The sequence below is a fragment of the Mycteria americana genome, chromosome 24 (assembly GCF_035582795.1).
Source record: "Mycteria americana isolate JAX WOST 10 ecotype Jacksonville Zoo and Gardens chromosome 24, USCA_MyAme_1.0, whole genome shotgun sequence".
Taxonomy (NCBI): Eukaryota; Metazoa; Chordata; class Aves; order Ciconiiformes; family Ciconiidae; genus Mycteria; species Mycteria americana.
The window spans coordinates 2,795,917-2,819,553 of NC_134388.1; the positions used below are offsets into that span (position 1 = coordinate 2,795,917).

Genomic DNA, 23,637 nt, shown 5'->3' on the forward strand with positions numbered 1-23,637 from the left:
CCCAAAACAAACCCCGTGATTCCTGCCTAAAATTCAAGCTTCCGTGGGTTTTTTTTGTCATTCCTGAAGTGCAACGACTTCGGCGGGTCTGGTGTCAGGGCATGTCACAGAACCTAATTAGCATCGTTCCTCCCATCGGACACCTTGCAGCTTTTATTACTCCATGAAATATAACTTGGATTCTGCCTATGGTTTGTTTTTTTTTTAAATATATATATATATATACACATTTTTCTTACAAAAATAAATTTAGGATTTTTTTTTTTTAATAATATTTTTTTTTTTTCCGTAGAAGTTGGTTTTGACTTGTAAACATGGTTTGCTTTTGCTTTTTAAATTAAGATAAAGTGATCTCAAAGTACCCGTTCCATCGCAAAGTGCTAAGACTTCTTTGTTTGTGTTTTTTTTTTTTATTTTTTTTATCATGGTTTTTTTTTTATTATTTTTTATTGCTTTTTCTGCATTAAATAAACATCCATCTCTCCCCCGCCCCCACCACTCAGCCCTCCCCCCCAGCACACACTCCCCTCTCACTCCCTCTCCAAAGTACATTCGGCCAAACCTGCTCTTGCTTTGAGAGTAAAAACAAAACACCAAAAGGGGGGGGAAAAAACAAAAACAAAAACAAAAAAAAAAAACCAAAAAAAAAAGAAAAACAAAACAGGAAGAGAATCTAAAAAGTGCTTTCAAAATAAAAGGGCTTAAAATCTCTTTGTCATTTAAAAATGTGCATTTAGAAAACAGGTGACCAGCTGAAAGGTGCCTTTTCTCATCGTCCTCTGCTAACCCCGAGGGTTACATACCCGCCTCTAGAGCCATAGAGCATCTATATATATATATATATATATATTGGGAATGGGGCTGGGGGAGCTGGGGCCGCAGCTCGCCTCCCCCCTCGCCCAAAGGCCTCCTGCCCCTTTAAGGGAGACCTCAAATAACCTTTTTTAAAAGGAATTGGCCATTTTTAGGCGCTTTCGGGGCGTGTGGGAACACTGCTGCGCTGACCCAGTGCCTAAAATATACTGGGGGGGGGGGGAAGGGTTGGCCCCCCCGCTCCCCCAGCCCCAAATTTTGCCAGGGCAGCGGGTGCTGGGAAGGGGCCGGTGGGATGCGTGCTGTGCCGGAGCCGGCTCTGCCCGTTCCCGGGACGAGCTGGCACCCCGGGACGGGGACGGACGCACCCGCGCCCGGCATTATCCGCCGGCCGCAGCGCCCGCACGGCTCCGGCTGAGCCGGTGTCCCCAGCCCCGGGTGTCCCCAGCCCCGGGTGTCCGACACCCACAGCCGGCAGCGACCCTGCAAAATCCTGGTTGTCCACTCACATGATTAGGCAATTTTAGGCAATTTTAGGCAATTTCCTACACCGAGACACTGCCATCGGCTCCTCTCTCTGGCCAATTCGGCTTCGCACCGGGGCTGCTGGGAAGGACCCACACCCCCTGCCCCAAAAAACCGACCCCGACCTCCCTGGCAGGAGCCGCCTCCGCCCCGGGACGCAGCGACGACCGAGCATCCCGCGCCGCTGGAGCTTTAACTTCCCCAAAAGCGGAGGGGGGAAGGCTGGCCCCGCTCCCCCGGCCCCCCGAGGCACCGTGTACCGCCCGCCCTGAAAGAGCCCTTCCACTCCTACCACTTTTTTTTTTTTCTATTTTTGCTTTTTTTTTTCCTTAAATAGATCTCTCTCTGAAATAGGTTTTTTTGTTTGTTTTTTTTTGATTTTTTTTGATTTTTTTTTTTTTTAAAACATGTGTTTGGACACAAAATAAAGCTTTGGATTTACATGGAAGCTCTTTTCCATGTGACAGAGCTGCTTTCCATCCCCACCCCGCGCTTCCTAGCATCTGCCTTTCCAAGAAAAGGTCCTTGGCTACTGAGGGATCCTCGGGGGAGCCCTGCTTACGATGGGAAGATTGGAAACATAATATATATATATATTTTTTTCTGTTTTTTTTTTAAAAAAAGGGAGAGAAACATCTTTAAAGAGAAAAATCGGAGGAAAAGTACTAACTAGATTTTGTGACACTTTGTTTTTTGGTTTAGGAGAGTCCTTGCGTGTTACCCTCAGCCGACCCTCCTGCTACATTCAATCCTGATGCTTCATTATTTGAATTATCCTCAAAGTGCTGCTGCTCCTGGCCGTTCCCCTGCAGGGTGTCCTCTGATTCTTGACTCTCCCCACCGGCTTGAAAACTTCCATCTTCGGGGTTCCCCGTAGGGGTGGTAGGCAGACCCCCGGCATCTCTCACCCGGGGTTTACGGCCCCTCCTGGATGGAATACCGTTGCATCCATCTTTTTTAAGGTGCCTGTGCAAGTGGTCGGAGCGGACGAAAGTCTTGCAGCAGCTGTCGCACTGGTAGGGCCGCAGGCCGGTGTGGACGCGCATGTGGTTCTTCAAGTCGTAGTTGTGAGCGAAAGCGGCGCCGCATTGCTGGCACAAGTACGGCTTCTCCCCTGTGTGTTTCCTCATGTGAACCTTCAGCTTGTCCTGCCTGCGTGGGAGAGAAAGGACAGGGAGGGGGGGCAGGTCAGCCTGGGGGTCTGCCTTTGTCCCTCGCACCTGGTACGGGGCCGAACATCGCCCGGTACGGGGCCGAGCATCTGTACGGGGCCGAACATTGCCCGGTACAGAGCTGAGCATCCGTACAGGGGCGAACATCGCCCGGTACAGGGCCGAGCATCCGTACAGGGCCGAACATCGCCCAGTATGGGGCTGAGCATCCGTACAGGGCCGAACATCGCCCGGTACGGGGCCGAGCATCCGTACGGGGCCGAACATCGCCCGGTATGGGGCTGAGCATCCGTACAGGGCCGAACATCACCCGGTACAGAGCTGAGCATCTGTACAGGGCCAAACATCGCCCGGTATGGGGCTGAGCATCCGTACAGGGCCAAACATCACCCGGTATGGGGCTGAGCATCCATACGGGGCCGAACATCGCCCGGTACAGAGCTGAGCATCCGTACAGGGCCAAACATCACCCGGTACAGGGCTGAGCATCCATACAGGGCCAAACATCGCCCGGTATGGGGCTGAGCATCCGTATGGGGCCGAGCATCGCCCGGTACAGGGCCGAGCATTGCCCGGTATGGGGCTGAGCATCCGTACGGGGGCGAGCATCGCCCGGTACGGAGCTGAGCATCCGTACGGGGCCAAACATCACCCAGTATGGGGCTGAGCATCCGTATGGGGCCGAACATCGCCCAGTACAGAGCTGAGCATCCGTACGGGGCCGAGCATCGCCCGGTACAGGGCTAGCTGGCTCCTGGCAGGGCCCGTGCTGCCGCAGCCGCTGCTTGCCAGAGCCAGGGGAGGGCAGTTGCGGCAGCCGGGCTGGGGCCCAACAAGGCCACGTGAGCCGCAGCGTCTCGCTTCTTCCTGGAGGAAAAAAAAAAAATCAGGCACGAAGCGCGTGGCGGGGCAGCGCAGGCAGCGAGGAGCACCACGCCTGCCCGGGCGGAGGGCAAGGGAACCGCTCGCCTCTTGCCACGAGGATCCGGCCCCATCCCTCCCTGCTCTCCTGTACGGAAAAGGCAGGCCCCAGCCCCGCACGCCCCCTCGCAGCACAGCCACCGCTGCCTTCGCCCATGGGGGAAATTCTGGCAGCGCGAGGAGGCCCCAAAAAGTCCTAAAGCTTAAGGGAAGGATCAAAACGCCAAGGACGTGCCCACTTCTAGTTTTAACGCAGCTCCCAAAGGGGCTGGGCAGGTGGGCTTTGCTTAAAACAACGTGGCATGCAGCAGCACACGAAACCAGCTTTTTTAAAATAAATTTTTATAATTTATAAAATTGTATAAATATTTATAATTTTTATAAAATCACTCTGCCTTTCTTTCAGAAGATTATTAGAGCTCCATCGCCACTCCTCCCCCCGCGAACGCAGAGGAACCAGGAAGCACAAGCGAGCAAAAATCAGCGTAAACCGACGGGCTCTGGTCCCCACCCAGCAAGGGGGTGGCAGGGAAACACCCCGTGCCAAACAGTCCCGGCTCGTCCTCCTGCCTTTACCCAAAAAGCTCCTTCAAGAGCAGCGACTGCTTCTCTCCGAGCAGGCTCCCCGTGCCCAGGCTTCCCCAGCCTCCTGCGACGTGCGGCATTTTTAACAGCACAGGGAAGAGATTTGTTTTCAAGCGATGCACCGTCACCCCATGGGGCGAGGATGGGGAAGGAGAGCACGGTGAAGGAATGTGAAAGAATAATAAAATCGGGGGGGAAATAAGGATGACGGAGTGCTTGGTCAGGTTTGCACCCATTTTTTACATTGAGAGCCTCGGAGATAAGGCTTCGAGCACAGCCCAGGTGCTGGGGGAGAAGCAGCAAAAAGCAACTCATTGACGCTGCCACCAAAACCAGCCCGGAACAGACGAGACCTGGGCTGGCAGCTCGAGTTTATTACGCTCTGCCGTACCCCACGGCAGGCTGTGCTGGGGGGACGGGGTTGGCACATCCCTGGGGAGGCAGCCATGGGCAGAGGGAGCTGGAAACCAGACGGGATTTTGGGCAGCAGCCTCAAGGGAGATTTTCCACAACCGGTGTGAACGCTGTGGGTCAGAGCAGGAGGAGCAGCCGGACGCTGTGGGGCAAGACACAAGATGGGGCCCAGCGTTGGTGGGCAGCAAGGCTGGTGGCAGCTCCCTGTCCGGGCTTCTCCGGGATGTATTTTGGCAGGAAAATAGCATGGCCCTGGCATATTATGAAACAGCCTTGTTTATAGGGGCTGGGATAAGGACGGAGTTTCCACCCCGTTCTCTGCAGTGCCAGGCCCTACCAGCAGCCCACAGGGAGCAGGTCCCCATCCAACACCCACAGGAGGAAGGCGAGATCGAAAAGCGATGAGGCGGCACTGCCCCACCGACCTCCTCCTCTCCCAAAAACGCCATGCCTCCCCTCACCTCTGCCCCCACTGTCGACGGCTGCCAGGGACCCCGCGGCATTTCCGCATCCTCCGGCTCCCGGCCACACGAGGACCTTGGACCGCTCAGGTGCAGGCGGGCGGATTCTGCACAGGGGTGTGTGTGCAGCACCCAGGGGCCCCCGGCACACTGGGGGCAGATCCGGCACGGGGCAGGGAGGTGCCGTGTGGCAGGGCCCAGCCGTGCGGGGCCGGGTGCTGGGGGAGCGGCAGAGGGCTGGCATCCTGCCCCCACCATTATCTGCATTCCTCAGCTATCCAACGTGGGGCTGGGTGCGGCCACGGGGAGGGGGCTGGCAGCGTCGTGGAGCAGGACACGGCCTCCTGCCCACGTCCCAGCCCCATCGGCTTCACGCCAGAGCCACCCGCCACGTCCACGGGCTGCCCACAGCGGGGAGCAGCCCCATGGACACGCCCCCCCCCCCCCCCCCCCCCCCCCCAAGGAAGAGGGTCCTGGGAAGCAAAACAGTTGGCATTTATGAGGCTGGGAATATTTCAGCAGGCAGAGAGCAGGCAGGGCAGGCAGGGTGGCTCCTCTGCCAGGCAGCCCACACGGTCCCTCGGCAGGGCAGGGGGGGACCGGGGTGGGACCCCCGCCCTGGCTCGGCCATCACAGCCACAGAGACCAGAGAGAGGAGGCGGCGCTGCGACACGTGGACTCGAGTGAACCGGAGGAATCCGAACAATATCCCCTTTCTTCAGCGTTCCCATGGCGGAGGGAAGAAGCGGAGGAACCCTGATTAGAAACAGCACCGAGGCGAACGCCCCCAGGGAGCCGAACCAAGGCACCGGCGTTTGTGTGTTGTTTGGGGCGGCCATCGCTCAGCCCATCACGGCTCACCAAGAGAGGACACAAGCAATTCGGGGTTCAGCCTCTTCCCAACCCAACTACCAGCCACCAGCGCTTCAGTCACCCCCATGGAGCCATTTCTAAACGATTCTCCAACTCTCGCCTCAACCCCGGGCTCCTCGGCCACGATGGAAATACCAAGGGCTGCAGCTCTGTTTCATCAAAACCATGTTATTTGGCCTCTGCAGAAGCCCGGGTCTGGCCAGGTTTCCAGCAGAGCTCAGCAATTCAGGACACCGGGACAGTGTGGCTCTGGCTATCAAGACGAGCCTCTTAAGATATCTCAGGAGTCAGACACCCAAATTGCTCGTCTCTCTGGAAAACTCTGGCCTTCATACCCAGCTCGCCTGTTAAGATGGAAATTAGTTGAGCAGGCAAGATAAAATTGCACAAGACCAGCCCTGCGACAGCCCCTGGGAAAGCCAGGAGCCAGTTTTGTGTGACAGTCCCCTCTCCTCCAGCGTCCGCCCGCTCCTTACCTGGTGAATCGGACTTTGCAGATGTTGCACTCGTAGGGCTTCTCCCCGGTGTGGGTGCGGATGTGGCGCGGCAGCTTGCCAGCCCCCTGGATCACCTTCTCGCAGATGGGGCACTTTTGGAATGCTTTTGCCCTGATCTTCTTCTCCACTTTCTGGGACCAGGATGGGTAGACATCGCTCTCGTTTGAACTGCCGAAATATTTCAAGTAATAATCCATGACCCCATCATCATCCTTTCGGTCGTCCTCCCCGAGCTGCTGTCTCCCCACAGAATTCATCATTTGCTGCAGCAGGGCGCTGGCAGCCAAGCCATCCACCTCCCTCGCATCATCCTCCGTCTCCGTTCCAGCAGGAATGAAGCTGGGGGAGTCGCCGGCTTCCTGCTGGTCCAGAGGCCCCCCCGGGGTCCCCTCCTCTTCTCCCGGTGTGGGCAGGCCACGGCCGCTGTAATGTCCGTTCTGAGAAGGTGAAAACAAGGAGCCAGGAGCCGCCGCCTCCTCCTCCTCTCTGTCCAGCCACATGGCTGGGTTGCTGTCAGGATCACAGTCATTCGCCTTTGGTCTTTCGTTTAGGGGGGCTTGCGAGTAGAAGTCTATGCCATTGCAGTCCGGCTCCTCCTCCTCCTCTTGGCCTCGGAAGTTCAGTCTCTGAAGGTCTCTCAACTCTGGGTTGGTCCACGGAAAGCTGCCTTGGTGGCCATTAACAGGGTTGCTCTGGAAGAACTCCAGGTACTCTTTTGCTCTGAGATGGTTCCTTTGATCAATTTGATCTACTGTATCCATCTGGTCATTTTTGGCCAGAATCTTCCTGTCCAGGAGATCCGTGCAAACATCCCTTACCGCCGGGATCTCCAGCAGTGTGGCGGCATTGAGGATGTCATTGACATTTGAAGTGCTGACAGTAAGGGTCGCGGTGTAAGCGAACTCCAGCAGAGCCGACAAGGCGTCCGCACTCACAAAGTCTATCTCATACACGTTTTGCTGGTCCACCACTAACCCTGAGGTGAAGAGCTTCTTGAAGTACTGGCTGCATGCCGCCAGGACGGAGCGGTGGGTGGGGAACTCCTGGCCTTCCACCAAGATGACCACGTCGCACAACAGCCCGTTGTTTCTCTGCTCATTCAGACTGCTGAGGATGTCGCTGCTGTGATCAGGGAACGGGATCCCTATGGGGCCGTCCACGCCACCCGCCATCTTCGATGCAAAAGGCTATGAGAGAAGAAGGAAAGCGCAGTGAGTCACAGGGGCCTCGGCTGCTCGGAGGCATCGGCTTCGCGCGGGCAAACTCCCAACGCAGAGCTGCCCATTGGCAGGTACCTGTCCGCCAACGCCAGCGTGCTCTGCAGCAAGCACTAGCTATCGGCTTGCGTACCCTCCGCGCTTCTCCACATCGCCGTCGAGTCCACCGTCCTGCCTGGCATTTAAGACATGCCTCCATCAGCAGGTGAGGACGGACCCGTGCTTACCTTCACTCTGGGAAGGAGGAGGAGGAGAAACGCAGCCCAGGTGCTCTCAGAGCCTGGAAGAACAGCTGAATTAGCACGGATCTGGGCCAGAGCTAGCAAGCCTTGGCAAGGACCAGGGTTAATACAGCCAGACAGCATCTGGACCGAGCTGGCAGGCATGACTGGCGTTGGGCTGGAGTGGCTTGAGCCCCACCAGTCCACCTCTGGGAGTATTTCCCAATCCCACCACTTCTACTAAAAAGGGCCCCTGCTCATTCAGCCTCGCTCTGCCTAAACAAACTCCTGATACAGTCACGTAATCACCGGGAAAACCGTTCCCATCGCTCGTCCCTGGGCTCCCAGGGTCTGCAGACACGCTCAGAGGGATGTGGGCAGGGTGCTGGCAGCGAGCACCCTTTGGAAAGGACACAGCAGCAAGCTCAGCGCTCGAGGGCACCGGTGTGCAGGAACAGGGGAGCACCAACCACCCCAGCCTGCTGCAAAGGGCGTTTTACAAAGAGCCAAGCTTAAACACTTAAACCCAAGGCACTCGCTCCACCTTCCCCAGGAATGGGAGCCTCTGCGGTGGCTGGAGAGGAAAGGAGACTGGTCTCACGAAGCACCAGCAGCAGCCCTGGCACCAGCCCCCAGCATCTCAGAAAGGCTTCAGCAGAAGCAGCAGTTCTTTCCGATGCCAAGGGTTTGTTTGGAAAAAGATAAATAAATAAGGCAGTCGCTCCTGATGCGCTAGCACGGCAGAAACGGATCCACTTGACTTTAAATACATCCTCTCTTCAAAGGCTGAAAAAGCCAGAGCGAACCGAGCAGCCCGGTGCTGGCTCGCCTCCGTTCGGAAGGGATCCCCCTTCGCCGGGAGAGGTCAAGCCAGGCAAGGCCAGGCTTGGCCAGGCAAGGCCAAACGCAGGCAAGAGCGAAACCTGCCCAGCTTTAACCTGCTGCCTGCCCTGAACGAGCTCCTTAACTTCCCCCAGGCCCAGCCTTCTGATGTCTAAATTGGGAATAATGTTTCCCTCCTCTCTGTCTCAAGCAGTAAACCCCTCTACTCCTTGCAGCAGAGATGCTGTCTGCCTATAAATCAATATATTTGCTCCCCTCACCCCAAGCACTGGATCATTAGGAGCTAACACAACCAGCAGTATATCCACACACAAATAATTTGGTTCATAAAATACCTTGGCACAAGCGTTAAGTATCAAAGTCCCCAGTTTACAGATAGGGAAACTGAGGCACAGCGGGAAGTGGCCTGCCCCACATGACGAGGGGGATGGATGAGTCAGGAGCACATCCAGAACAGAAGTAATTATACAGGAAGCAACTCTCAGCACCGCGTTATAGCATGGGGATCTAGCAACCAGGTTGCAAAACAACGTTTGCTTCCCGACACGTACACACCCCCTCCCGCCCCCATTCTGGGCTTGCTAGCAGATTTCTCAGTACTTCTTCGTATTTTCTTATTTTTAAGAAACTTCATTAATCCGAGGGAAAAAAAAAAAAAAGAAAGGCATTTCTGCACCTTCTTGTTTTATACAAAGAAAACGCAGGAGAAGGCAGTTCTGAGTCCGTGAAACACCAATCTGAAGCAAACCCCTCAATATTAAACAGTAACACATAAACCAGCCTTAAGCTCATCACGCAAATGTGATGGGGGGGTCAGGGTGGGAGGGAAGAACCAGAGGAGCTGGGCTGGATGCACAGGGCAGCCGGTGCAAGTCCTGCCATGAAGGCCAAGCACCGAAGCAAGACGGCTTCCCGAGATGCCCGGAGCAAGGGCACCAACTCCAGAGCTGCCGCCTGGGCTCCCGCAGTGGCAGGATTTGAACCTGAAGCTGGATTTCACAGGTTTGTTTTTTTTTTTAAATAAGAGGTCCTCGCTAGGGAGGAAAAGGCTGTTTGACGGCTGAGCGCAGCGTGGGGACCAGGAAAGCCAGCGCCGCTCTGAATTTGGGCACCGGCTTCAGGTGTGACCTTGGGCAAGGTCACCGCATCTCTGCATCCGCAGGGGGTCCAAGGGACCCTCCCGAGCAGCTGGGCTACAGCAGGGGAGGCCTCCGCTGCCTCAGCATCGCTTGCCCCATTCCCACCAGGGCAGCCCCAGAGCTCCCCGAAACCCCCTGATCTGAGCCACCACCACGGCCCACGGCTCCCCAGAAAAGCGGGTCCGATACCTCTGCCCACCCCCCAGTGCCTCCTGGCCCTGGAAATGACGTTAGAGCCTTTCCCCCCACCCGTGCCCCTCTAGAGTAGATCTTTACAAAGCTTCCCCCCCGCCCCCCAAAGAGAATTTGAGCTGCGTGAAACATTTTGAAGCTTCAGGCAATAGTCTTCTGGGCAGCCAAGCTTCCTCACCCACACAACCGGGCTTTGTGGGCTGCAGCGCCCGGCTCTGGGGACCGAGGGGGCCTGGGGGAGCAAGTCAGGCCGTGCAGGCAAGGCCAGCCGCCCCCCTCTCCCGGTCAGGGGGCCGGGACAATCAGCCGGACAGTGTGGGAACGGCTGCAGGGTCATGAGACTGCCGAGGGCTGGCATGGAAAGTTGTACAACTTTGCAACTCATTCTCCTCGCACAACACGCCCTTTGTGTCCCTCATCTGCAGTGGCCGAGAACGTCGAGGGGCAAACGGGCTGCCCCGAGCCCCCCAGGAACGGCCGCAGCCAGAGACCACCAGGCTCCTTCCCTGAGCACTGCCGCCCATCCCCTAAAAATCAGACCCTGTTCCCTTTTCAGGGGGCTGAACAGCCAGGGTATTAAAGCCTGCGCAGAGCTGGGTGGCTCAGGGGATTAGTAACAAGAGATGGAGCCTTCCAACCTTTACAGGTTCAAAAAAATCCACCCCACCAGGAGCAGGCACAGGGCACAACGCCGTGTCGGTGGGTTGGGTGAAATCGCCTTGGAAAGGAGTTCCTGACGGCCAGGTGACAAGTGACAAAAGCCGCTGGCGCGACCGCCAGCTAGTCCCCTCCTTGGCAAGAATAAGGTCTGAATGGGCCACCAAGGGGGAGATTCAACTACTGACCTAAATTTCCCAGGCAGCTCTTTTCTCTCTCGACACCCCCCGACCGCCGAAAAGGCATTATACACTTGTTGTCCCAGACTGCGCGTCTCTACAGGGCTGCAAAGATGCCACATTTCACCCCAAAGCGGCTGCGTTTGAGAAGTTAGGAAATCGCCCTCGCATGTAACTCGTAGCAGCTGAGGGGACACCGTCAACTTAAAATACGGTCCATTCGAAAGAGAGAGTTTACAACAATACCAGAGCGCTCAAATTTATTTACAAACCTTATTTACAAACCTGGCGTAACACGACGCACATCCCTAACTACTCAGCTAACTCTGCTTTCATCGGTGCTGAGCCCGCTCTGCATTTCCAAAACACCAACGCAACCGAGCTTGGGCTATCCCTGGCTCCCCAGGTCAGCCTGACACAAACACAGGCCGATTCCAGGCAGGAAAAAATGTCATTTTTTTGCGCGAGAAGTGCTGCCGAACACTTTGTGAGCGAGGGAAGCCCTCCGCCTCCCCAAGACGCTGCTCGCAGCAATCTCGGCTGTTCCACATCTGACTGGTTTTGCGCCGAGGCCGACCGCAGCTTGACGCTGCTCCTCAGCACTAAAAGGTTATTTTCTTAAGCTCAAGTTATCAACTCGCTCCTTTCAGACCTACCAGACAAACTGCAAAAGAGCAGAACAGAGCGTTAACCGAAACCCCTGAGCTTGCACTTTACTCACCTCGAGTCCAGCGGGATGTCACCCAATCGCTTTCCTACAGGAGTTCTGGAATTTGACATTTACATTCAAATGAGACGACCACATTAAGATGGGATCACAACCAGAAGTGCTGACAAAACACTGCTTAATTACTAGTTTTCCACATAAGCTCAGTGGGGTTGGTTGTGTTTTTTTTTTTTTTTTCCTTTTGCTTCTTTGCATTGCTTTAAAATTTAGCTGGGTAAAGAGAGGAACCTGAGCAGCTTAGAAGGGCTCTAAAATATGCAGGTATCAGGCAGAAGAGCTAAGCCACATCTGGTTAGCCGGTAACAGCGAATATTGTCAACGTGCTCTTCATCCAGAAAAGATCCCAAATCGCTTTACAAAGGCAGGGCTCTCCTCTCCCGCAGAGGTGCCACCCACTCCAGCAGCACAGATGGGAAGCTTGAGCAACACTACGTACCCGCTCCGGGCAGAAAGGGAAAATTATCATTGCCTTTTCCACCGAGCACGAGGCGAAATGGCTTTAGGGCACTGCTACAATCCACAGTGCAAGGTTTCCCGGGAATAACTGCGTTTTGGGCTACGGCACGTGGTTATTTGGCCTCTTGCAGGTTCAAGGTACCCAAGGAATGGAAATCACAAGTTGTTATACCCGGTTTCTTAGAGGAAATGCACGTACGACAGCGTCAGGGCAGACTTTGCAGCAGCGCTGCTGTGTGCTAGAAAAGAATTATTAAAATAATGTTGCTACTGAAAAAAAAAAAAAAAAAAAAGTCAGTGGTTTGCTGCCCAAGGCCCAAACATTATCCTAGCCTTCACTCACCACCGACTGCAGAAATGGGCATTTTTTCCCTATGAATAGCTCACCCCAATTATAGGTCACACAATGCAAGTCCTTGCCTCTTCACTTTATATTTAGGGAGCGATCATGCCAGTTCCCCCCTTCCAGCTGCATGGACACATCTGCAAGCCTGGATCCCTTGAGATAAAACGCAGCTCTCCAGCCACTTGGAGCATGAGCCATCATCCCTGCTGACACCAAGCTCTGCAACATCCCAAGGACAAGCCCAAGCAGGTCTCCCTCTGCCCAGGATCCACCCTAAACTATGCAGAGGCCTCGGGAAACACACCTAGCACGCAGCAGCATAAAGCCAAAAAGGTGGGAAGATGGTAGGCAGGAGGAAATGAAGGAGGGCGTTTTGCCGCTTGGGAGAAGTCACTATTTCAACTACTCTACGGTGCCATTAAAATTCAACTGCTCTCTAAAAGGAATGCGCTGTCGGCGGTTTAGTGCCAAACTATCCGAATTATGTGGACCTGCAAAACAGATGCATGTTCTCGAGAGGAAGACCCTGCACATCAACAGAAACAAACTGCATTGTTTGAAAAAGTTAAGATAAAATAAAAGCACGCCGACTCTTCTTTTTAAATCTAAATCCTCGCCATTTCAATAATGCAACTGGAAGAAATCTTTTGTGTTTAGCAGGTAATTGAGTCTTCAACGGCAAAAAGAGTGAATTCAAGCTTTCTTCTATCTTGACTGGACATCGCATCTGGGATAAAGCACCAGAGGACACGTATGGCATGACCAAGATCATGCAGCTATTGAAGTGAAGAGATCAGAGCAGAACAAGCATCCCTCAAATAACTGTGGCCTCTTTGCGGACAATATGGCTCTGTTTTCTACCAACGGGCATCCCCTCCAGCCCCCTACAAATCCCCGTCTGAAGGCACTGGCTCTGGGAAGCATCTTACTCCCCAACGCCTCTGCCACAGCTCTCAATGCAGGGTCTCTTACCGCAGCTCTAATCACTGGATTCACAACATAAAGACATCTAAGGAACGAGACTGACCGCATCGTGAGGATTCAGTCGGCTCCCAAACGGGCACCGGGCTCCTGATCACACAACCAGACCAAACCACCACTCCACCGGTGCCTCAAAGCGGGGTAGTTGTTTTGTTCTGATCCTTCCAAAGACCAGAGCTTTCCGAGCATCCCACTTCAATATCTCAAATTTAACATGAAGTGGAAAAACAACTGAGATGCTATGACAATATCCAACAAGGTAGGCCAAGCTCCCCAGTTACAGCAACCATCCTTCGTTTTAGTCCAACTCGATGAACTCGCACCGCTATCAGGTAAGCAAAACAGCCGGGGCTTTCCTTGCCGCTGCCAGGTCTGACCTGCCAGGGAGGTTTGCCTCTTCCTACTGTCTAGAAATATATGCCTGGGCAGCGTAGGAAGCTCCAGCACAGAGTCAACCCTCGTTCTAGGACTGTTTCATACCAAGCAGCTGCCCTAGGTAAAAGGAAATCCACCCAAAAACCTGCAGATCCACCAATCACCGATTCTTCAGCACGGATCAACACCACATCCCTCATCTTAGAAGAGCCAAAGCACTTTACGAGCCATATATTGACAGGGAAGAAACACCTAATACACTACAGAAACAACAATCTCTGGGGCAGGACGCACAACGATTTAGCAGCAGAGAAGTTCAGACAGGAAAGGAGAATCCCACATCCTGCTACCGCTGCCAAGGGAACTCTGGTAGGAAGAATATCTGGTAATTGCTCCCATTGAAGTTTGGATGGAGCAATGGAATTCAACGCCCCTCAGACGCTCAATGAGCATCATGGGAACTTTAACGACCACAAGTAATAAAGAACCTTGATTTTCTTTCGTATTAAAAAAAAAAAAAAATAATAATAATCCCCACCCACAGCAGAGCACCTCCGAGGTAGGAGCGGTGCCAAGAGCTGGCTTTGCCGCGGTGCTCTCCTCTCCTCGGGCTGGCCAAAAGGGGCAGATCTGCAGAGCCAGTGGAGCAAGGACAACCCTCCCCCAGCCAGCCAGCCATTTCCTCGCTCAGGAACGGCTGCATCCTGTGCTCATTCAGAGGAGCCTGCATAGGTCTGATATATTTGGCAGAGCATCTAAATCGGGCTGGAAGAGCTGCATTGAAGAATTCGGATGAAGAAGTCCCAAGCCCACGTTACACCAGCTTTTCAGCTCGGATATCGAACCGGGCTGTAAAGGGACGACCACCAAGCCTCTCATCAAGGTGACACATCGCCTAGCAGCTCCTGGACAGACAGGTTTTGGGGGTAATTCAGCAACCTCCCTGCTACCTCAGGCAAACCGTGGCGGCTGATTGGAGGTATCCCCAAGAGACCAATTTAAATCGGTCTTTTATACCCATTTGTAATCTTTTCAGTATTCAAAACTGCCCTCACCCCGCCCCAGCCCTTACCACTGTGTCAGCAGTGGGAAGAAGTGAAGGAGAACTTCACCAAGACACCTCGGTGGTGTAACAGTGACAACTCATGCCAAGCCAGAACAGAGCAAGAGCAACCGGAACTGGGCTCCCGAATCCTGCCGGCAGTGGCAGGTTGCAAAGCAAGCAGCAGAAGAGATGCTGCGACCATGACGGAGCAGGGAGATAATGACTACCCAGGTGGAGCTGGTCTCCGTGGTGCTGTTAATGAGATGCTAGAGGTCTGGGATTCCTCATCACGCTAGAGGAAATCATTAGGGACACTGCTACGGAGCACACCAGGAAGAAAAGGGCTTGTTGCTCTTCATTGTCCAAAACTGCTTGGATTTATGTGCTTTTCACCTGTTGGTCCGGAAGAGAAAGGACATGCCAGGTGTGGCTTTTTTCTAGTTGCACGGACAGCGAAAGCACAAGTGCCGCTGAGGAAAGGGCTCACGACTACCAGCTTTAACATCAAACCCAGGGTCTGACCAACCAACTGACCCTTCAGCAATCCCATCCCTGTCTCCCTCCTTGCCTCCCCCATTCAGGCTCCGCATTTTGATCCAAACCTGTAAGCACAACCACAAGACAGAGAGCGTTACCGCTGCTGACCGGGAGAATTAAACCAAAACCAGCAAAGGGAAAGTCACCTGCAGCAGTGCACAGGGCCCACTCCCAACATATCCTGAGTGCTTGGGGAGGAGAGGAAGCACTCTGCATCTCCCAGGACAAGGTCTACGGCTTTCACATAAACCTAATGGCATTCACCGCACAGAGAAGAGACACAACGCGGCTCTATCTCTAAAGATGCCGGTAGCTCACTTCCACAATTAAGAAAACAGACGAGGGATGACCAAACATCACGCTCTTGAGACACTGCAGATCCCTACTGATGTCTGTAACTGGGAAGGGATTTCCTTCCAGGGCACAGCACAGCCTCGCACAGCGCACGGGGAAGTTCGGTTTCCGCTGCAGCATCAACTACCGGCAAAAACCAGAAGTCAGCTTAGACCCCGACAAACGGCAGTGGTCTGCTCCCGCCTGCCACGTCACATGGCGAAGCACCGTGGCCCGGCCTCCGCCAGACCTGATACGGCACATCCGAAAGAGGCGGCCACGGCACGGCACGAGCCTCCCCGAGCTGCCACCCCTCCAAAACCGTCCCGTGCCGGATCAACACGCGGCCCTTTCCACCACTGACAGCAACAACCAGGACGTACTAAAACTTCTCTTATGTTGCAAGGTTAGCTTGAACTGGTTACTCCACCCAGACCTCCTTGCCAATTTTCTCCTTTGTCATCAGAGACCGTATTTAATCCAGCAGGAATGTGCCTTGGTTCAAGCCTGTGTAGTCACAGACCCAAGGCCCACGCGTGTCCCTTGAACTTCCGTGCGTGCAGGGGTTTACTTTTGTGCTAGAAGCCCCCCATCACCGGCATCGTTGCTCTGCCTCGGCGTTTCTCAACGTGATGGTCCTGGGTCCATCACACGAGGTCTGCATGCTGGGACTGTCACTGAGCAGCACCGACAGCCACCAGGTAACAGGAATTTCTCCGCACTGAGAAGAAATGAGCCACCATCCACCGAGGAGGCTGAGAACTGCCCAGCGACCCTCAGACCCTGCTGCAAACCCACCTTCACTCCAGCAAGGCTGCATGCAAATTGCTCCCAGGCCTCGCTCCTCTCCTCAGCTGAGCCCCACAGCCTACGCACACAGCCCTCAGCTTGCTGAAAACATCCAAGCACGGTTTACGGGGCCGGGAAGGCCGGCCGCCCTTGCGTTAATGGAAGCTGCTTGTTATGCTCCTGAAACAAAGTCTTCAAAAGCCAAGCCCAAGTGTGCCCACACGCCTGTTGCCGCAGCCCTCCGACGGGTTTTCTCCCACATAGCTCTGCTGTTGCCGTACAGCGACAGAGCAGCTCCCTGCAAAACCATGGTGGGGTTTTCGGGAGATCCTGCAGAATACCAAGCCCTTGCTATTCAGCCCCTAGTTCTCCTAAATACTTTAGAAAGCCTCAGAAGTTACACGCAAAGGGGGAAAAAAAAAACAAAACCAAAACCAAACACAAAACATGAAACTGTGTGTTTCAATCCTGGCTAAAGGACCAGCCCTTGCCTAGGAGCAGAGTGAGTACGGAAAGGGAATGTTTCTTTTCCAACTCGAAAGCCCCATAAGCCTGGAGGCACCGACATCCACACAGAAATAAGCTGCCAATATTTCAAAAAGGCAACATTCGGCCCCTTCGCCAAAGGGAGCGACTGAAGACTCGTCACGAAGAAACGAAGCCGCCGCCAGCATTAACCCACTGCTTGGCAAAGCATGAGGGCTGAGCGGGGGCTGCGGGGCCACCGGCATGTCCCGGCCGCCCAAGGCTGGATGAAGACAAGAGCTTCTGCGGGTCATATTTTTACACCCTCCTCCCCTTCAGAGACCAGGCATGACCAGCAAGAGGCCAAATCCCACGCTCCCCACTCTGGCCAAAATCCCCCCAAGTCACCACCGGCATTTTCCCTGAGAAAGGCCGATGGCATCTGCCCCCTTCGCACCCCATTCCCCCTCCCCTGTTGCAGCTTCTCTCCGTCTCCTAAACCCAAGAGAACCGTAAGAACTGCTCAAATCCCCAGTCCCCCCATTCCCGCAGCTCCCCCAGCGCCCGTCCGTTTCCTGACCTGCTCCCTGCACACCCGGCTCTCCAGCCCAGCTCTCCCTGAGCCCCAAAATCAGCCCGTCCCTCTCCCACCCCGCAGCCATAACACAGGTTCCCCTTTGCAGCCTCCACATCTTCCCCCTCCGACAAGCCTGACGTTTCCTGCCCCGCTCCCCCTGTCTTCAGCGTTCGAAGTCAGAAGTCTAGCATTAAACCAATTGCCTCAAATGGCACCTCGAAGACTAGTCGTCTTTTCCACACCAGGAAGGGGGAAGAAAAAAAAAGGAAAAAAAAAAAAAAAAGAGTGAGATTGGAGTTTACTGATAAAGCAGAGCATACCAGGCAGGGCATTCCCTTATGTAATTCCTAATTTGTGGATAAACAGACAGCTCGTCTCGCCATTCTCGACTCCACACGACGTGCAAAAGCGAATCCCGAGAGCAAGCATGCCACGCGCTTCATTCCCGGCAATGCTGTCCTGCCATGAAGCTCTTTTCCTTCCCTCCTCGGCGCACGACCGGGCAGCGCAGGGATGAAGGGAGGGAACGCTGAACCGGTACCGCATGTACTCTGCCTGTTGGGGCAAGAGGCTCCGAGTAACTAAAGAGCAGCAACCTGTAGCTACAAGCCTACCTTCGAAGCTTGCCCAGCTCTGTGTTGGGTAGGCACTCAAGCAAACAAAAAGAAAAAAAAAAAGAAAAAAAAAAAAAAAAAGAAATCTACTTACTGGTTTCCAGTTTGCCGGTGGGAAATAAGTAGGTGCACGAACCAGGAAGGAAATAGGGAGCACAACTGCAGTTTACCAGCAGGCAAGAGGGAGTTAAAACGCAGCGCTGGGACTGCTGGGATGCTTGGGAGCATCCTCTGCTGTGAAAAAAAGCAGGGCAGCAGTCCCTCCCGCAGCAGGGAGAGGATCTCACGCAGTTTCAGATGGGCATTACAGAACTGCAGGGGTGGAAAGCAGGAGGAAAACGGTCCCGAAGGTGCTAATCGTTCGCAGGCAAAGAAACCCCCCAGCGCCAGCACCGTGTGTTTCTGCCCGGGCCCCTGCACCCTGGGAGGGCACACAGATCTGCACACGGCTTCGAAGAGATCGGCGAAAAGTACTTGAGACAGCAAGGCTGTCGTCAGGGAGATCGCGGTCCTGACAGTCCGGCTGTACACATTTTTCAAGGGGTCGGCAAAGCAACGGCGTCGGAAAGCCGCTGATTGCCAGGGGATCTGCGGCTCCTCTCACCGACGTGGCCTTGGCTCCCACCTGCAGCCACGGGGCAGCTCGCACCAGTTTCCAGTTTCTCGCACCTTGTCACATTAAGAGAGGACGCTGATCCCTATAGTTTCCTTCCACCTGCAGCCCGGGGCTGCTGCCCGAAATCTCGCAGGAAGATTTATGAGTCCCTCAAACAGCCGGGTCTCCGGGGGGGAAGGAGCCCCATCGCGATTTGAGACACAGAACGACTTTTGCTCCGTTTGCACCGTGGAAGTCGCGTCCAGACTCTGCTACAGACACCAGGGAGGCAGGGAAACTGAAACTATGCGCAGAGGGAAGACGATACGGCCAGGGAGCTGGGCAAGAAACAATTGTCCCTGGATACTCGCAGAGGATCCCAACACTTGTCTGACCTCGTTTACTCCTGCTCTGACGTCCTACTGGAGCTCCTCCAGGACCAGAGGGATGCTCCAGGCACAGGTATCGGGACGGACACACGGCTAACCGGCTCACGCCACTCGGGAAGCGGCACCGAACACAAACACGCACCAGTTTGGATCAAAGGGTCATGGGATTGGGTACAAACACTTCTCTTCATCCTAGAGACTGACTGTCTTTCTCCCTTTCCCCGAGTTTGCTCGTCAAAAGGCTTTTAATTACAGATTGAAACCAGTCTCTTCAAATTTGAGGTTAAGGGCTGGTTGAGAGCATAGTTAAGAGCAACTGTTTATTGCTTTGACTATGCAAGATAACGAGTAGGATTCTAATTGTTCGCCACAGAAGTCTTCTCTTTCAATAAACACAGCATCCTGAGACTGGGAAAAAAACCCTCAAGTGTCAGTTTTCATCAAGATTAAACCACAGTTCTCAAGCATTTAGGCTCCGTCTCAAACGCAGACCAGGAATTTCACAGGCCTCCCCCAATTTTTAGGTTGGACACCTGCAGGGAACTCGATTCTGCAGAGTTCAAACCCAGCACTCAGACAGCACTTTATCCATCAAACGAGGTCTCGAGTAAGACAGGCAGTGCAACCAAACCATTGCAGCGCCTCGATATACGCATAAATTTCTTCCCCGATTTGCGTCCCATGCCGACATCCAGATTCTCATGCCGGGAAAACAACTGTGATTTTCAATTCTGCTCTAAAAGTCACAAAACACAAAGTGAACCCACCGCACCAAATTAATTCCACCCAGCCACGGCTGGCCCAGCACCTCTACAAAGCAAAGCTCCTTATTAATGCCACGATACGGCTAAAGATCATCATCAGACCCGCTACCACAATACAACAAGATGCATATACGAGCAAAAAATAAAAAAATAAAAAGGCGTAAGAAGAGTTGCGGATCAGCAGAAAGTGAAGAACTACTTTCATTCACCCCTAAATTTATTAAGAGCTTATGCCTTGCAAAACTCTCCCGAGTTACTAACGCAATTAAGGCTTGGTGGAAAAATCCCACCATCTCACCCATGTTTGGGTTGTGCCTCTTCACTCCCTCTTTCACCAGAACAAGCCTAAACAGGGGCCAGAATGAATATTAAACAAGAATGGCTCCTCTCTAATAAACTGCTCAGTTTCTCTCCGTCTCTCTCTTTTTTTTTTTAAAAGTTGTTTAAATACAACATCTGCAGCAAACCATCAGAATTAAGCCAGCCCGTCTCTTCCTGATCAGGCTCCAGAAGTGCCCACATACTGCAATTTCCAACCAGGACCAGCAGAAACATTCAAAAATAAAACATTTCCTTAAAAAAAAAAAAAAAAAAAACCCCAAACCCAACACTTTTTCAAATGACAGGATGACCTTTTAGCTCCGCTGCTACACTGCACACAACTTCAACCCTCATTAGGTTGTAAATTCTTCCAGGCAGAGACCTTCTCTACCCATGTCTATAAAGTACTTATATAATATAAGTTATGGTTTCGATAGCCAAGACAATTAACAGCACGGGGAACATGGCTAATCTTGAACTTGGACCAGCAGCAAACTCTTACCAAGAGTCCTTGAGCCGAGAGAAACTTTTGCTGCCCAGCCTCCTGCTGCCCTGCGAGCAGGAGGGTCTCCAGGAGGCTGGCTGAGGACACGGGAGAGCCACATGAGGTACGAGCAGTCACATCGCTCGCCGGCGCACAACAGGAACTGTCGTTTTCAACATACGAACGCCGGGATTTAAAAGTTCTGGTAAGAGAAAGCCCCAGGTGCCGGGAGTCCCGCTCCACGCGCGGGTCCGAGGCCTTTTCCCGCACTACTGAAACAACGCAAGCAACAAAGCCCTTTCCCCAGGCAGCAACCAGCTCGCCTCCAGTTTCGGACGACCGTCACCGCAACAATCTGCCCGTGACTTTGCCTCCTGCCATCGGCCTCGCAAACGCAGCGTTCCTGGGGAAGCCGGCGGTAACCTTCAGCTCTACCTCAGGAGCTCAGCACAGGAGCTTTGGATACCTGAAGGCTCGATTTCCGACCCACTGCCTCAAACTCGAAAGCCTCGAGATAGGGGACGGTGAAGACAAGGAAGCGTCACAAGCCTGGCCGAGCACAGAGGCCTCCCCTTTGCTGCGAGCGAGGGATGCTGCCCCTCATGTCAGCCTCCGCAGCAACTCGCCGGCCTTCGCTGCTGCGCAGGTCCAGCGGTGGGCAGAGAGGCTTATCCTGCACGGCTCTCCCAGGGCAGCCCTCGACGCAGGGCCCAGCCGACGGCTTTCAGGGCCCCAACCACCAAGGTGGGGGGGGGATTATCACTGCGAACCGCCGGCGGCTGCCCGACCGCCCTCTCCCCCCTCCGCGCAAGGGGGTGGCTGCAGAGCCGGCCGGGGGGAGATAAGGAAGGGGGAGTGGGGGGGGGGGGGGAACCCCACGGAACGAAGCCAGGGAGAGCCGGCAGGCCGGGCCTGCCTTCCCCAGGCCGGCTCCCCGCGGTGACGACCTTGGGGTGCTCGGGGACAGGAGGGGGAGCCCCGGCGGGGAAGGCAGGGAGGGAGCGGCCCGGCCCGGCGCCCCCGCACGGGTCGGCCCAGCCGCGGCCGGGCTGGCAGGACGCACGCCCCGGGGGACCCCACCCAGCAGCCGGCCCCCACCCCCCCGCCGGGCCGGGCCGGGCCGAGCCGCCCCCCCGCGGGCCGCTGGCGGCGGGGCCCACAGGGAGCCTTGGCCGGGCGCCACGACCCCACCCCTTCCCCCGGGCGGGCCGCCGCCAATGGAGGCCGGGCGGGGGAGGGGGCGGGGGGCGCCCAGGCGAGGTCCCGGCCCCGCGGCCGCCGCCCGGGCTCCCTCGGGCAGGGCAGGGCAGAGCAGGCTGGGCCGGGCCGGGCCGCGCCGGGGCCGGGCGGGGGGCGCAGGCCCGCCCGGGGAGGCAGCGCAGGCCCCGCCGCGCCTGTCCTCGGCCACCCCGCACCCCGCGCGCCGCCCGCCATTGGGCCGAGCGGCGGCGGGCGGGCGCGCGGGGCGGAGGGCGCGCCCCGATTGGCCCCGCCCGCTGCCCATCAACACGCCTCCCACTCGCCGCGCGCGCGGGGCAAGCCGGGAAACGTAGTCCGCGCGGCCCCTCGCACCTGCGGGGCGGCGCGGACGCGGGACTACAACTCCCAGGAGCCCCCGCGCCGCCCCCCCCCCCCCGCCCCGCAGGGCCCTTCCCCCCCCTCCGCGACCCCCCCAGCACGGCCCGGCCAAGTACAACGTATGCAGGCGGGGGGGTGGGGGGGCAGCTGCCCCGGCCCGGCCTGGCCCCCCCCGGCCCGCGGACCCCCCCGACCCCCCTCTCCCCCCCTCCCTTCCAGCCCCACTGCTGCCCCCGGGGGGGGGAGGGGGGGGGGGTCGGGCCTCCATTCCCTGCCCCCCCCCTCTCCCGGGCCCGACCCCCGCCCGCCGCCCCCCACAACCCCCCCCCCATACCGGGCGGGGGCCGAGCGGTCCGAGCGAGCGGAGCGGGCCGCGCCGTGCCGAGCCGGGCCGGGCCGAGCCGTGCGGGCGGGCGGAGCAGGCTCTGGCCGCCCCGCGGGAGCTGCTCGCCGAGGCCCGTATGCGGCTCCTTCCTGCTCCGGCCGGGGCCGCCCCGCTCTTAAAGGGGCCGCGCGCCGCCCCCCCCCGCCCGCCCGCCGCCCCCCCGCGCCCGCCGCCTCGGGGCGCAGCCTCCCAGCCGGGGGGGGGCGCCCCCCGCAGCGCGGGGCTCCGCGCGGGGCGAGGGCGGGGGCGCGGGGCCCCTTTAAGAGCCCCCGCAGCCCCTCACCCCCCGCCCCGCGCTGCGTGGGCCGCTCCTCGCGCCCCCGGCACCCGTGTCACCGCCCCGGCCCCCCGCGTGTCGCCTCGCAGGGCACCTCCGCGGGCCCCTCCGTGTCACACACACCCCCCCCCCGCCTGTCACCCCCCGGGGCACCCCCCGGGCCCCCTCCCCCCCCGCGTGTCACCCCATAGGGCACCTCCCGGAACCACCCGTGTCACCCACCACTGCCATGTGTCACCCCATCAGCTACCTCCCCACGCCCCTGGCGCCCTCCCCCCCGCGTGTCACCCCATAGCGCACCTCCCCACAACCCCAAACCCACCCGTGTCACCACCACCCCCTCCCCCCAGGCCCACCGCACGTCACCCCACAGGGCCCCTCTCTGTGCCCCCAGCCCCCCTGCATGTCACCCCTCCTCCTGCCCCCCCCCCGTGTCCCTCAGGATCCCCCCACTGTCCCCTGAGCCCCCCCCCGGGAAGGGGACACGAAGGGGACACGCTGGGAAGGGGACACAAAGCGAAGCCCTGCCCAAGGTCAGCGGTGGGCTGGGAGCCAGCCCGGCAGGGACAGGGGACAGGACAAACCCGCCAGAGCCACCACCTCCAGGCCTGACCTGGGGGGGGAGGGGGGGGGGGGAACACACAGACCCACCCCAACGGCAGCCCCCACCCACGAGCAGAGCACCAGGTCTCTCTCATAGATACCCACCATTCCGCTCCAGAGTGAACGGCTCCCTGAGGCCTCTTTCCTGCAGGTTGCCAGACTCAGCCGCATGGAACACCGGCTGCTGTGGGGCACCCACCCCCGGCAAGAGTTTAAGGAAGATTTTGAATTAAGAATAATTTTCTTAAAATTAATTAAAGGAAGAGAAAGAAAGAAAAGAAATGGCT

General features: G+C 56.4%; 1 protein-coding gene across 3 annotated transcripts; it reads right to left on the reverse strand.

Moving 5' to 3' along the window:
• Nucleotides 1-509: 509 nt before the first annotated feature.
• ZBTB7A (zinc finger and BTB domain containing 7A) lies at nucleotides 510-22,554 on the reverse strand. Of its 3 annotated transcripts, none has more exons than XM_075523926.1 (3): nucleotides 22,420-22,554; nucleotides 6,241-7,448; nucleotides 510-2,490 (listed from the first exon to the last, which is right to left on the reverse strand). In XM_075523926.1, the coding sequence occupies exons 2-3, from the start codon at nucleotides 7,431-7,433 to the stop codon at nucleotides 2,037-2,039; spliced, it is 1,647 nt and encodes a 548-aa protein (XP_075380041.1). In that variant the 5' UTR covers nucleotides 7,434-7,448; nucleotides 22,420-22,554; the 3' UTR covers nucleotides 510-2,036. The 3 variants fall into 3 exon arrangements, with proteins under 3 accessions (XP_075380041.1, XP_075380042.1, XP_075380043.1); XM_075523927.1 differs by lacking the exon at nucleotides 22,420-22,554 and adding an exon at nucleotides 20,974-21,501; XM_075523928.1 differs by lacking the exon at nucleotides 22,420-22,554 and adding an exon at nucleotides 20,526-20,825.
• Nucleotides 22,555-23,637: the final 1,083 nt, after the last annotated feature.

Bases quoted from the DNA above. Each gene is read 5' to 3' on its own strand.
- ZBTB7A (XM_075523926.1), bottom strand. From the start codon at position 7,433: ATGGCGGGTGGCGTGGACGGCCCCATAGGGATCCCGTTCCCTGATCAC. The intron at 2,491-6,240 runs GTAAGGAGCGGG...TCTCCCACGCAG, and splicing joins TGCAAAGTCCGATTCACCAG to GCAGGACAAGCTGAAGGTTC.